Raw genomic sequence first — 14,356 nt, forward strand, 5'->3', positions numbered from 1 at the left:
GGCGCTGTTCCAACCCTGACTCTTATGTGTTCTCATTCTCCAAAGTCTCAGATCAACAGGACACCTGAACCTGTCACAGACTAGGCCTCACATCCATGGGAGGTGGGGAACAATTAAACCAGAACCACATATGACCACTGCAGTTAGCACCAGGTGTTTCCCAAGCTTGAGCAAGGTGCCCACACTGTTGTTACCAGCCAAGGACTGCAAAGAGCCATTCTGTAGTGTGGGAAGGTGTTTCCCCCATCCTTGGGGGGCTCTGTGCCAAATTGTAGAGCGGACTCTTCCATCTGGAGTAACCTCTCAGCAGGAGCCTCTCCTGAAGGCCAAGGTTGCCCTCAGGGCGGCAGAGTGCAGCAGGAGCCCAGACGGTAGCTTATGTGGGCTTTGCTGTAAAACTCTTTCAATGTTTGCAAACACCTGAACTTCACAGTAAGACGTTAGTAGGGGGAACAGAGGGAGCAACAGCCAAGGCTTTCTCAGCTCAGGCACCGCAGGGTCCCAATAAGCTGCAAAATGGAGTCCCTTCTCTGTGCCCTTTCCTCTAAATCTTTGCCTTCCTTCATTCTCAGACCCAGGGCCATTCACCATCTTGACTGTCCTCACACCTCCACGAAACCTTCCCTTCCTCTTCCTTTAGCAGCAGAACCCACTTCCCCAGAAGGTTCCCTAATCACCACCCTGGATAGAGAGGAGGTGGGAAACAGGCCGGCACAGAGAAAATCCTATCACCTTCAGTGTCTATCCCTGGGCTCTGCGTATTTGGGGGGGGGGGGGGGGGGCAGGCTGTGATGGTGATAATAAAATTAAAACATCAGGTCTAGACTCCAGCTAAGCCAAAGCAGCAGACTTATGGTCTTGCTCTCTCCACGGGGGCTTTGCTGCACTCAGCATTGTGGCAGGCATGGGGCATGTGCTCAGGAGAGATGTGTTGTCGGGTCGTTACTAATGTGAGCCAAAAAAAAAGAGCCCCAGCATGCCTGGTGCCTTACAGAGACCTCAGAGGCAGGGCAGGGTGGAGCCCTCATCATCTCATTCACCCTCTCCTTCAGCCAGAACCAGCACAGGGTAGGGCTGAGAATAGCCCAGATCATTCAGGCCCAGGCCCTGGCCTTGAGCAGTCTAAGGCCCATGGGTCAGTGCATCCCTGAGGCTCCAACATTGGGGAGCAAAAATGAAGAAACGGAAACCTGCACCCAGCAGTCAGCATCCACGCGGCAAAGACAGGCCCCAAGGAGGAGGTGTGTCGTTGATTGGCTCCTTTGCTCTCCACTTGCTCGCTTTCTTTAAGTGTCAGGGTCGTCATCTGGAAAGCAGATCATGCCTGTAGCACTTGGTGGATACGGGACAAAGCAAGATCATTTAAGATGAACATTCATCGGCTCCTTTCCTTTCCCCAGACAGGGAAGGGGCTACGTGGCCACCTGCAGCTCCTCTTTTAACCTGCTTCCTTCCCACAGGCCCCGTGCCCACTGGAGTTGTTCCAGGCTAGAGCTGACATTTCATGTTACAGGCCCAGTTATCTGTTTCCTAGGAAACAAGGGATAACGCTAACTCTGCAACAAGTCTTCCCTCCAACCCCTAACACACACACACACACACACACACACACACACACACACACACACACACGAGTCTATCAGCTAGAATGGCAATTAAGAATAAAGTACAAGTCAGCCGCTAAAATTAGTTTATATATCTTTACCTTGTGCTGCTGTTTCCCGCCAGCTGGACACCTAGGGACAGAAGCACAGGCACCCTGTATGGCACACCCTCCAAAGGGCAGGCCCCAGGCCCCTCTTTGCACCCTACCCTGCTTCTTTCCAAGAGACAGAACAGGTGGTCCCCCACTGGGGTTCTCCCTCCCTCTGAATGACTTCTCTTTGGCTTCTTTCTGAACCTCAAGGTTGTCACCAGAGACACACATTCTGCATGTCCATCCCCTACTCATCTTGCCTCCCCACCCTCCAAGCCACTCACAGACTCCTGTCTATGGCACCTCAGGACTGAAATCAGAACATCACCCTCCCCCCTTTCCCCTCACCTGCGTTCTGCACCCCTGAGCTCCTGCCCACGAGTACCCCTCTGCCTTTTGTCCATCTACACTGTGCATCTCCTCTACTTCCAGCAGGCCATGGGCTCCAGGTACCTGTGTTGTCACCCAGGGTCTTCCAGGCGACTTGAGAGAGAACCGAGACCCAGGGCACATCCCCTGAGAAGCTCCTCTTCATCTTCCTGGGTGGGATCAGTGGCTGGCTTCCTCTGTGCTCCACAGTCCCTTTCACCTGTGGCGTGGAAGGGATCATATGGCATTAATTACTATACACACTTAGGCCGTCCTGCCTTAGTGCCAGGTGTTGTTCAGAGAGCTCTCCAGGTATTTAACTCCCACAACAACCCTAGAGGTGTGTGTCTCTTATCTGGCGCCTCAGCTTCCCCGAGACCTCAGGGAGGCAGCCCCACCATTGACTCAGCTTTAAGTCAGACACCTGTGCCCAGCATAGCAGCGGCTTACAAGTGAGATTTCCTGGGGACTGTACCATTGATTCGCTTCTGTCACCCCAGCGTCTAGATGAGTGCTTAGTCAGTTTTTGTGGAGTAATTAAAGAACCGTTGCATTGAACTGGTACCTAGTCCCCCACCGAGATGTTCTCTTGGTGTGTTTCCCCTGCTGTCCTTCCAGAGTGCCTGATGGTTTCAAACGGGCTTTTCTTTTTCTTTTTCTGTAATTGGTTGGCAAATAAGGCTTTGTGGGGTTTGCCTCCTTATCACATCCTAAGCATAGGTTTTGTTACATCACACAAAAGCCTTTTTGGTTGAGCACTTGAAACCACTAAATAGAATGCATTCGGGCGACCACAAAAAGTGCATCTGGGCCCGGCTGCAGAGGCAGCGGGCGTTCAGCACTGGAGCAGGGAGTGTGTGGAGCTCGTGGACATCCTGATAACCACAGGTGTCTGTCTTCCTCTTGGTGCAGCATTACTTCACAGTGAACTTCACCCATGAGAACCAGAAGGCACTGGAGCTGAGGACTGAGGATGCGAAGGACTGTGACGAGTGGGTGGCAGCCATTGCTCATGCCAGGTATGTCTCACCCTGATAGACTGCCTAAGTGGAAGAGACCAAACCAAGGAAGCTTCTGCAAGTCCAAGCCTCAGGACAAGGAGATGGGAAGGGAGGGGAGGGGAGTGTAGATGTTGTGAGAGTCTTGGCCACCCCACAGTACGAGAGCACTGCAGACTCCCATTCTGTTCTAACCACATAGTCACATCTCTAATGTGTGCAGCCACCAATTTAATGTGTGACCATGAACTAGTCCCCTCTTTTTTCTGAACTAAAACTAACCATGCCCTGGCAGAGCTAAACACTGTCAAGTGTAGCACCATCCAGCTGATCCTCTAGACAGCTGATCTCGCCGACCTAGTAAATAATGAGGTGTTATTGTGGCTACCTTCCTATAAAATGTGAACTGAGGTCAGGAGCGATGTGTGACTCTGCATTCTCAATGAGTGATTAAAAAAAAACATAGAAAAGGTGTTCAGCAGGTGTGAGTTGGAAGAATGCAAAGAAAAAATGGAAGGATGGAGGGTAGATACAAGGCTGCAGTCTGAAAATTAGTGATTAATGGGAAATTAGTGATAGATGAATGAAGGATAATATGATATGAATTGGTGTTTGAAGTATATGTGGAGGATGGAAGGATAGATGGATACATGGGTCCTTTGGGCTTGAAACTCACTTGCCCAGAAACCGATATTGTGACCCTAGCAATGGCCTTAGCCCTAAGATCATGCCATCTCTGTTTCTGTCTACAAAAAGTATTCAGTCTCAGCTACAGAGACCCAGCAATAGACAGGGAAAAAGCAATAGACACAGGCCTAGTGCAAAGTGCTAGGGAGCTAGAGCTGGCTGCCACACAAGTATTTCCCTGACACATATCACAGTTTGATGAGTGACATTATTTCCCTCTTCAGGGAAATGGGGGTAGAAGTAGGGTACCAAGTGGGCCTTAGTGAAGGATGGGAAGGAAGATTTCATGGGTTTAAACATGAGCATCTCAACAATAACACCTCCCTCCCTATATCTCTCTCAAAAAAAATTTAAAAAAAAAATTTTAAAACCTTATTTAAAGCACTGATACATGGAAGATAATTTAGAGAATAATGAGGAAATGAAGTTTAGATGTTAAAAAGCAGATGAGGACCAGTGAGATAGCTCAACAGATAAAGGCACACCCCACCAAGCCTGGAGGACTTGAGTTCAATCACTGGGACCCACTTAGTGGAAGGAGAGAGAGGGAATGCTGTCCTCTGACTTCCACAGGTACACGCACACACACACATACGTACACACACACACACACACACACACACACACACACACACACACACACACACACAAATAGAAAACATGTAATATAAAAAACTTTTCAAGCATATGAGGTGGACAATTGGCTGTCATAAGATCGTAAATGAGCTCAAATTTCCTGTTGAGATGTTTGGCCTTTCCTCTCTGAACCATAGAAGCCACTGAAGGTCTTACACCAGGAGAGTAACATGACCAGAGCTGATGGAGACCAGGAATTGCTGGGATGTTCCAGATGAAACTGCATGAAGAAGAAACTAGGTTCAAGGACAGCAATTGGACCTCAGCCTCCCAGCATCAAAGGAGAACCAATAACAAACAGGGTTTGATTTTGAGATCAAAACATTTCACTTGAAGATCAAATGAAATTATTTACATGAAGGAACTTCATAAGTATTTAAGCACTACAGGGATTTTCTTTTGCATTTATTTATTTACTTTGTGGGAGCTACAGCATGCATGTGGAGGTCAGAGGACAACTTGCAGGAGTTGGTTCTCTCTTTCTACCATGTGGGATCCAGGGTTCAAACTCAGGGCATCAGGCATGTGGCATATAACCTTTACCTGCTGAGCTGTCTTATGGGCACTTCATTAGAATTTTAATTCATTATTCATCAATATAAACAATTTCTAGAGACAATGCAATAACAAGGTCTATATGGTAGGTGGCTAAAATGATGAAAACTGACAATACCAAACGCTGGTGAAAGGCTGGAAGTACTTAGGCAGCACCAGAGGAGTGTGAAACAGCACAACCAACCGAGACATGACCAAGCAGCTGCTTACCGTACGATCTGTCATCTATTAGTTCCATTTTTTGGTACCTAATCAAGAGGAATAAGAAATGACCGCAAAAAGTCTCCTATGTAAGTGTCCTTAACTGCTTTATTCAAGTCATCAGCCATGATGTCTCTGAACAAGCTAATATATAAACAAACCTCCAGTGCATCCATGAAATGGAATATTGCTGGGAAATAAACATGAATCGACTACAGTTATGCACTACAAGATGGATGAATTTCAAAATCAATATGCTGAGTAGATATAGCAAAAAAAAAGTGCTATATGATCTCAGTAATATGAAATTTGACAAGAAAAAAGTAAACAGGGTAATGGAAACAGGAAGAGCAGTCGCTTCTGGGGTGGGAATAGAGTGGGAAATGGTTCCTGGGTGCTAGAAATTATCTTTGCCTTGGTTCAGGGTTTATGTTTTTCTACCATAATTGCTCACACTGTTACTGGTATTTGGGACCTGGACCGGGTATGTCCAGGCTCTTAGTATCTTATTCAAAGAACTGAAAGGCTCACACAAAACTGTAAAAGTAGCAAAGCAGTAGAAGAGGTCAGATACTCTAGCAAGAGTGACAGCGGAACCCAAGAGAGAAAAGATTCATGGCCCAATTATTGTTTAGCACTTCCTTTTATGGGGTTCAAATAAAAAATGAGTTTTTGTTGCTTAAGGGTGTGGGTGGGGTTTTTTTATCTTGATTGATATGTTGTTATAGACTTCTTTTCTACTGTACATATCCTTTCCCACAATTCACCTTATTTTAATCATATGCATGCCCAATTATGTATAATCATAAAATGGCAAATATGGAATTTCCCCTAAAAGTTCACTTTAAGGATGCAGTTTGCCTTATTACAAATTAGCACCCAAAAGCTAGCTCAGGCCAGATTGACCTTCCTACTCTGCACCAGAGCATAACTAGAGTATGACTGAACCAAATCTGTCTAAGTCTGATGGTTGTTAAGGAAAGAAGAAAGAATATTGCCTTCTTCAGAGAGGGATGTACTTGCAAACCAGTGCATATAGGAGTCCTAGGTTGCTAACAGATTGCCAGGTGAGTTCCCTAAAAGAGTATGTGTGTGCAAGTGTGTGTGGGGTGTGTGTGTGTGTGTGTGTGTGTGTGTGTGTGTGTGTGTGTGTGTGTTATTCAAGTAAGAATTTCAGGCTATCAAGTGCATTGTTAAAAGAGAGGTGCAGGTGTCTCCTAAGCCAAGTTTGAGTCCCAAGTTGCTAAACTACCTCCCATGCTTGTCTTCCTCAACATTGTGGCGTTAGGATCTGTGCTTTCCACAATGTGTGCACTGAACTTCACATTTTAAAAATGAATGATGAATATTAAAATGTTTCAGTTTTCTGTTGCTGCATAACAAATCACCACAGACTTGTCAGCTTGAAATTTCCTTTCATTATTTTGTGGTTCTATGGATCAGAAGTCCAGGCTCAACTGACATCTTTGCCCAGCACCTTGTGAGGCTGAAATCAAGGTCAGGTCACTGAACTATGAGCTTTATTCAACCTCAACCTAAGAGAGAGAATGTACATGCAAGTATATGTGTGGATATGCATGTATTGCAAGAATTCCTTCCCTGGGGAAAAGTAAAAAAAAAAAATGTCCACCTTGTCTTTGTAAAGTCCCAACCAGCAAACCAAAGGTTCCACAGGGTTCACCCTGGGAAACGAGTGAATTTATTGGGCTCAGCTACAGAGCAGTGAAGGATTAGTGGCAGGACTGTAAAGCACCCATACTGGAAAGTCTTCATTCAGCATAGATTATGATTTTCCCACAGCCACATAGATGAAGCCCCAGACAATATACTCTTACACCTTCCCACACCCCAAGGTCACGTGCAAAAATGGCCAAAGGGAGGGCCTGGAGTCTCTGACGAAGATCCAGTGACCCTCCTCACCCCTTCCTTCTATGAGGGAATGTCAACCTGGAAGACCACATTCCACAGCAGTGTGTGCGTGTGTGTGTGTGTGTGTGTGTGTGTGTGTGTGTGTGTGTGTGTGTGTGTGCAGCAGTGGCAGCAACAGCTGGCTCTCTGCCACAGCCATATTGAGTATGAAGTATTTTTACATATTCCCAACTTAGTTTTTATTTACATATACTTAATAGAAACACTCCGGGTATAAAAATAAGCACTGTGGTGTATTAATACCATGTGGAGACACAATGTTCTCTCACACTGTATGTATCATAGTCTAGTATTATGGGATGCCTCTGTAGTGTATGTGTATAGTCATTTGTAAGATAAGGCAGTATGCTTCATATCCAGCATTTTAGTGAGAGCTAGCAAAGAGACTGAAATGCACTCTCAGGCCCTAGGGCCAATTCCACCTCCAGCTTTGACACCGAACAACTGTTGTTCTAAGTCAATTGCTTCTCCTTTCCTGGACTTCAGTGACTTCACTGAGTAAACCATACAGTCAACCTTTCATGACCCCTGGGTTTCCTTCTAGCTCTGAAAGTCTATGAATTCATAAAGACTGCACACACCAGGAGTGCCTCGGTCAGTCCCCACTGGAAGGATTCCAGGAGTGGAAGGAGTAGGGGGAGGAAAAGTAAAGAATGGGATGTGGGTGGGTAGAAAGGGAGGGAAAGTGATGTTGTCTTTGTTTTTTATTGTTGTTACCAAATAGCTGAAATAATCAGCTTAAAGGAAGAAAGACCTACTTTGGTTCATAATTTCGGGCCACAGTTGGCTGGCTCTGTGAAATTTAGACCTATATTAGGACAGAGACATCTTGTGAGAAGGGTGTGGCAGAGGGAAACTGTTCCCCTCATGACTACAAGAAGCAGAGAGACAGAAGCAAAAGCTAAGGAGAAGACAAACCCTCAAAGACACACTCCCCAGCCACTCACCTCCTCCAATTAGACCTAACCTACCAGTTTCTACTACCTCCCAACAGTCCATTCAATGATGAATTCATCAAGGGCCAGTCTACTGATTAGGTCAGGACCCTCACAATTGCTCCCAAAGCCCATCTACTGGCACCAAGCCTTTAAACATCAGCCCATAAGGAGCATTCCAGACTAAAGTATAATATTCTTCCCTTGGCCCCCAAAGGCCCATGGCCATCTCACAGTGTAAAATGTATTTACTATGTCCCCAAAGGTCCTCAGTCTTAATAGTCCCAGAATTTCTCAGAAGGCTAAGTCTAAACTCTTCAATGATGCAAGGCAGCAGTAGCTATGAACACCTTTAAAATTAAAAAAAAGGAAGTAGTGTACTTCTAACGTACAATGATAGGAACCCTCCCCTTTCCAAAGAGGAATGGAAACATAGAAAGAGGAACACCCAGCCAGACAAACATTATACCATGGAGCTCCATGTCTGGGTATTCAGGTCATGTCATGAGCATATACAGGATCTGGGGCATGGTATGAGCTCCAACAGGCTTAGAAAGTCCCACCTCTGTAGTCTTTTCTGATTATAGCTTATATTGTTACCATCTAGGGGTCTTGACCAGGTTCATTTCTTTTGTCAGTTAAAGAATCAAAAGACAGGGGGACAAAATCTCCATCACAACAGGTAGCAACAGGGGAATTCTCTGACCTAATCAAGAGGACTGACCTTGGATGAATTCATCATTGAATGGACTGTTGGGAGGTAGTAGAAACTGTGGAAGGTTAAGTCCAATTGGAAGAGGTGGGGAGCTGGGGAGTGGAGGGTGTTCCTATCTCAAGCGGTCCAGAAAGGTTTTTACCAGAGGCGCGGAAATGGGCACTTACCTACCACAAGCACACAGAGAAAAGACCCTTTGCAAGGTGGAACAAGAACTAGGGAAGCTGAAACACAGCTTCTCTTGAAGACTGGAGTGTTTTAAAGTCCCTTCCCTAACATAGGGTTGCTCAGTTTGAAGAAAGAAAGGCTGGCTAATGGTCCTACAGCTGTTGTGTAAACATGCCCAGATGCAGCCAGGGACTCCTTGAGCCAGTCCATCAGCAGGGGGCCTACTGACAGGACAAAAAGCCCGTAAGCTGTCAGGTCTTTGTCTCAAGTCAGGAGGGTGAGGGAGAAGCCAGCCATCTTGGAAGTTCACCATCCTTATTACATAGCCATGGCCCCTCTCTCTCTTTGTATGCCTCAGGCAGTCTGTCAACTCCTAGTTCCTCAATGTGACTTCTCAGAAGGCTCTGTTGACTTCCTAAAACTCTCCTTGTCAGATGTCCCCCATTCTTGGCCTCTCCAGCCTCCTGAGGGCTCCAAGAGCTTCATATTCAACTCTCACAACTTCACCCTCTCAGGGACTCTTGACCCTCCCGTACTGCCTTGCTTCCCAGGCCTTCTTTTGAAATCTGGGTGGAAACCTCTGGGACCCACAACTCTTATATCCTGCATGCTCCTAAAACCAGTATCCTACGGCTAGCACCAAATTCTGCCACTGGCTCCAGCAGCAGCCACATCCGCTTGGCTTACACCTCTGAATACTTAATGGCTTGGTGTAGGGAAGGACTTCCATAGGCTCCCTGTGACATCTCAAAGCAAGGTCTTTCAAATGTCCTTGAGCCTATAATGGGTGGAATCTGACTTGTGTGTGTGTGTGTGTGTGTGTGTGTGTGTGTGTGTGTGTGTGTGTGTATGTGTGTGTGTGTGTGTCCAGGTCTCTCACTGGACAGGAGCCCTTGGAGTAGGCTAGGCTAGATCTGCCTACCTCTACCTCCCCAGTGCTGGGATTACAAGCACACACCATCATGGCCTGTTTTATTCATTTACTTACTTTTATTTTGGGTTCCTCACGCTTGAGTGGCAGGTACTCCCCTGACTGAGCCATCTCCCCTGTCCAGTGGCCTCTTTAACAGTCTAATCTCTGCAGCAGCCCTGCTGTTTTTGGCCCCAGCTTCCCCTGCGCTTATCTTCTGACAGACACAGGAGACTTCACATTCAAAGCATAATAGGAGAGTGGGGTGAAGGGAGGGGGAGAGAGAAGGGAAGGAGAAAAGGAGGCAGAAGGGAGGGGGCATGGGAAAGGGAAGGAGGAAGGGGGCACGAGGGGACAGGAGAGAAGGGGTGGAATGATGGGAGAAGAAAGGAGAAAAGAAAAAGGAGGATAAAGAGAGGGAAGGGAATGGGGGGGAGAAGGAAGGCAGGCAGATAAGCTGCAGATGAGACTCCTCCTTCCTGCAGCACGGGGTGTCTGCCATTAGTAAGACTAGACTAAGGAAGAAGCTGTACTTCGCACCCCTGTGTGGGGAGGCAAGATGGTGTGAAAACAGACTCCTTGCTCTCAGTTGAATTTTGCTTGCAAGTGAAGACAATTAAGTACCCTAGGAAGTTGGAAAGCCCTTCGAGTCTGGGTTCATTTTCACAAGAGAAGCGCCCAGACCGCCATAGTGTTATATTGGAACAGCATCTCTCACAGCCTGTTACTTAAGAAAAGGTAACGCTAAGAACAGAGATCAGTTCTCTGGACCACAGTTTCTTCCCCAGATCCCTTCCTTGCCACAGGTGTCCTGAGCCTGATGAAGCAAGCCTTTCCTGCTATATCGTCCCACCCTCAGGATATGTATGACCGCAACCAGCCTCCTCCCAAGAAGGCATCTTCGGGCACCATCAGAGAACAGGGCCTTCTATAACTATCTTTCTACCTCAAACACCTTGGCATGGCCCTTCTTTATTGCAAGGTTACTTCCATCATGGCCTCCTGAGTCTCACCTCAAACCCTGAGGGTCACAGAGACTCCTGAGGCTGAGACAAAGACCTCCCTCCTCAGCTTGACCCCACCGGCCAGCTGTGTGCAGGACTGCATGGTAATAATACCAGAAGTTGGCAGACTAAAATCAATCTCACATTCCATCAGTCTCACCAGTAGGAGACAGTGGGTGGCCCCAGATGGGGAGCCAGTTGCTATGGGTGCAAAGAGCCAATGCTGTGCTGATGGAGTAAAGAAAGTGCTAGCAGATCCTGGGTGAACAGCTCGTTCAATAAACTATGCTGAGCAAGTGGGAAAGAAGGTGACAGATACCTGAGAGGACAACCTTAAGGAAGGAAAGTGGATTTTGGTCATGGTCCTCCATTGGCTCTGTTGTTGACTGCGGTAGGGTAGACCATCATGAAGTGAGCTTGTGGCAGAATGAAGCTGCTCGTTTCGTGGCAACCAGAAGGCAGACAGAGAGAACGTCCTGGCTAGAAGGCCTACTCCCTCTTCCCCTTTGGTTCCTTCTGGACCTCCAGCAATGGGACAGTGCCACTCAGTTCAAGCAACTCCTCCCAGCCCTTTATTAACATCCCTAGAAACTCTCTGACAAACACATTGAGATGCATGTTTTCCTAATGCCATACTATTTCAATCCAATCAGTTTGACAGAACGGGTAGAGTTAGGGAGGTTGAGGGACAGCTTGGTTTGTTCTAAGGGGTAGGGACTTGAGCCTTTTCTGGATGCTGAGATGGAGTGTGATGGTGAAAGAGACCCTGAAGAGGGGTTTGATGGGCAGATAGAGCATCCTGGGCTGTGCCAATCAAAGGACGGGAAGGAGAGGCCCTCACTACCACTAAGAAAGGAGACACAGACCTTGCTGAGAGAGGAGAGGACAAGAGCACAGAAAATGGGTATGTGTGAGAGAGGAAAGGCAAAGGGGTGGCTCTCAGGTGATGGTGGGTTGAAGCAAGAGGAAAAATTTGAGGAACACTGAGGAATGTAGACCCAGACTATCTTATCCCTGAGAACTCTAACCTTTCCCTTCCAAGATCCTGCCCTTTCCCTGACCTTGACCCCTTCTGGATAGACACCTCCCTCTGAGATGTTGGAGTCCTGTTCTCCAAGCCTCTCTGCCCACTGGGCCTCTTCATGGGATCAGATCTAGCTTTCCACAGCTGTGACGTACTCTGATGGTCTTGCTCATACCATAGAGCAATATGGAGAGGCCCAGACCAAGAACATAGGGGACTGGGGTCTCTCTTGAGGGGTGTGGTGACCTCAGGCAAACCACTTCTTACTTTCATTCCTGCTCTGCCACTCTGTCCATCTGTGTGCCACGTGTTAATTTGGGAATCTGATAAGATACCTTCTCCCTCCTCCCCGCCCTTTGCCTATCCTTTGGGACTGTCTCTGATCTGGTGCCACCTAACCACCTCACCTCATTATCAATCACTGCCAACGCAAGTCTCCTACCCAGGGCTGCCCTAAAGTGGGTATGTACCCAAGGAACTATGTGTGGAGTCAAACGCCTCAGCTCCAACTTGGTGGTGTGTTACCTAGGACCTCCTGGAAGTCTTCCCTGAGCACAGTCCTTGTTGCTGGCCCCCTCCTTCTTAGCATACACTAAGAACCTGTGACTCGCCACTGGACACTTCTATGTCCTGTGCAGTCTTCAGACATCACCCAAATGAACAATGAGATGTCCGTGCCTACTCGTCCTCCATATATCCCACAAGGCCTGATGCATGCATCTGTAGTCACCCTTGCATACAACAAGTGTCCACTGAGTACTTTTTAGGCACATATAGTATCCCCCTCCATCACCATGCTACTAGAAGCTCTGAAGCTGAAAGAAGATCCCTGGAGTCCACCAAGGCAATTCATCTGAATCCCAGAAGTAGTCTAAGAAGAAGTGTGGAGTTAGGGAGATGGGGGAGGGTATGTTTCAAAATGCCTATCTACCTAGACAACATCCCAGGGGGAGAGAAAGAGAGAGAGAGTCAGAGAGAGAGAGAGACAGAGAATGTGTGTCTGTGTGTGCGTATGATATACAGAGAGAAACAAAGACAGATATACATATATATATATATATACATATATATATATATATATGGAGAGAGAGAGAGAGAGAATGTGTGTCTGTGTGTGCGTATGATATACAGAGAGAAACAAAGATAGATATACATATATATGGAGAGAGAGAGAGAATAACAAAGAAAGCCAGGCAAATGAAGCAACTGGAAGTTGGTGTGCAATGGGGTGTGCAGGGCCCAGAGACGGGGGCAGCATCTCACCTGCCATGCACCTCTGTCCACAGCTACAGGACACTGGCCACGGAGCACGAGGCGCTCATGCAGAAGTACCTGCACCTGCTGCAGATAGTAGAGACAGAGAAGACGGTGGCCAAGCAGCTGCGACAGCAGATCGAGGACGGCGAGATCGAGATCGAGCGACTGAAGGCAGAGGTGACTGCAAGCCAGGGGTCCCCAGACCAGATCAAAGCCCTGACTCACCCCGCCTCTGTGCTTACCAAGTGCCACCTGAAGTGTGTCCCCCACCCCTCTGCTGCTGAGTTGTTTCATGCAATGCAGGGTTTTTGCTATGACCTAACCAGGTGATAAGGATGAGTGAGATGTTTATGGACAAGTTATTAGAGGGTGCAAGGACACGTTAACTGTCACCATTGTCAGCCTCAGACTCTGGAGTGCAATATCACCTGGAGTCATTACTGTGGGCTTTCTCTGTGTCTGCACCAGATACACGAGTGTCAGATGGCCAATCATAGGCTTTTAGGGTCTGCCCCTGATGGCATGCCATCGAGCTTGCCTTGTGTGTGGCCTCATTGGGCAGAAGTCCTGTAAACACCTCCGGGAGCCTAGCCACTCACTGTTTACCAAGGCCTTGGGCAGCCCTAGAACTCCCAAATGAGAACCTGCATTTATATACCATGTCAGGAGATGCTGTTGACTCCTGGGAGCACAGGCTCTCAGGCATCCTTCCTAGAAGCCCATGTGGCATCCTGGATGTCAGGATGTGGAGAAAAAACACACAAGAACCCACCTAAGGAGGGTACAGTGAGAGGTGAGGATTCGCCTGATCCAGGCCTGCAATCCCCAGGATGTGCTCCCTGATCCCATCAGGCTCCACTCAAAAAAAAAAAAAATGTGATCCCAACAGCAAAGGATGGAGAACCTGCAGGTGTCAACTGCAGAGCTAGAAGCCCTGGGTGCAGGGTTCTTTGTGTACAGAACCCCTTCCCACACCTGTAGCTGCAACCCAGTGCCTCCTAGCCCTGTCGAGAAAGTTCAGAGACTCAGAGCCACCAACCCCATCTTATCCAGCAACAGCAAAGCTCTCCATCAGCAGCAATATTGACTTACAACTTCATGTTTAACTGGAGTTCCACATTTGACCCATCTCTAACCCTACAACAAGACTTCAGACACGTCTCCTTCATCAGCCCCCATTGCCATCCCAGAGGAATAAGCCATGAGGAGCCAGGTTCAGAGAGCTCGGGTCACTTGTCCAAACACACACAGCTGAGAAGTGACGGACGTCGA

The 14,356-nt window shown here is 47.6% G+C and overlaps 1 protein-coding gene across 3 annotated transcripts in view; it reads left to right on the top strand.

Annotated features, from left to right (window-relative positions):
• The window catches only part of Rasgrf1 (Ras protein specific guanine nucleotide releasing factor 1), a 112,410-nt gene that overhangs the window by 15,492 nt on the left and 82,562 nt on the right, over positions 1-14,356 (top strand). For all 3 annotated transcript variants that reach the window (XM_052716638.1, XM_052716645.1, XM_052716630.1), the window contains exons 2-3: positions 2,978-3,084; positions 13,114-13,261. In XM_052716638.1, coding sequence (XP_052572598.1) covers positions 2,978-3,084; positions 13,114-13,261 — 255 coding nt within the window. The remainder of the gene's footprint in view (positions 1-2,977; positions 3,085-13,113; positions 13,262-14,356) is intronic.

The sequence above is a fragment of the Peromyscus californicus genome, unplaced genomic scaffold, assembly GCF_007827085.1.
Source record: "Peromyscus californicus insignis strain IS unplaced genomic scaffold, ASM782708v3 Scaffold_11__1_contigs__length_118956290, whole genome shotgun sequence".
Classification (NCBI taxonomy): domain Eukaryota; kingdom Metazoa; phylum Chordata; class Mammalia; order Rodentia; family Cricetidae; genus Peromyscus; species Peromyscus californicus.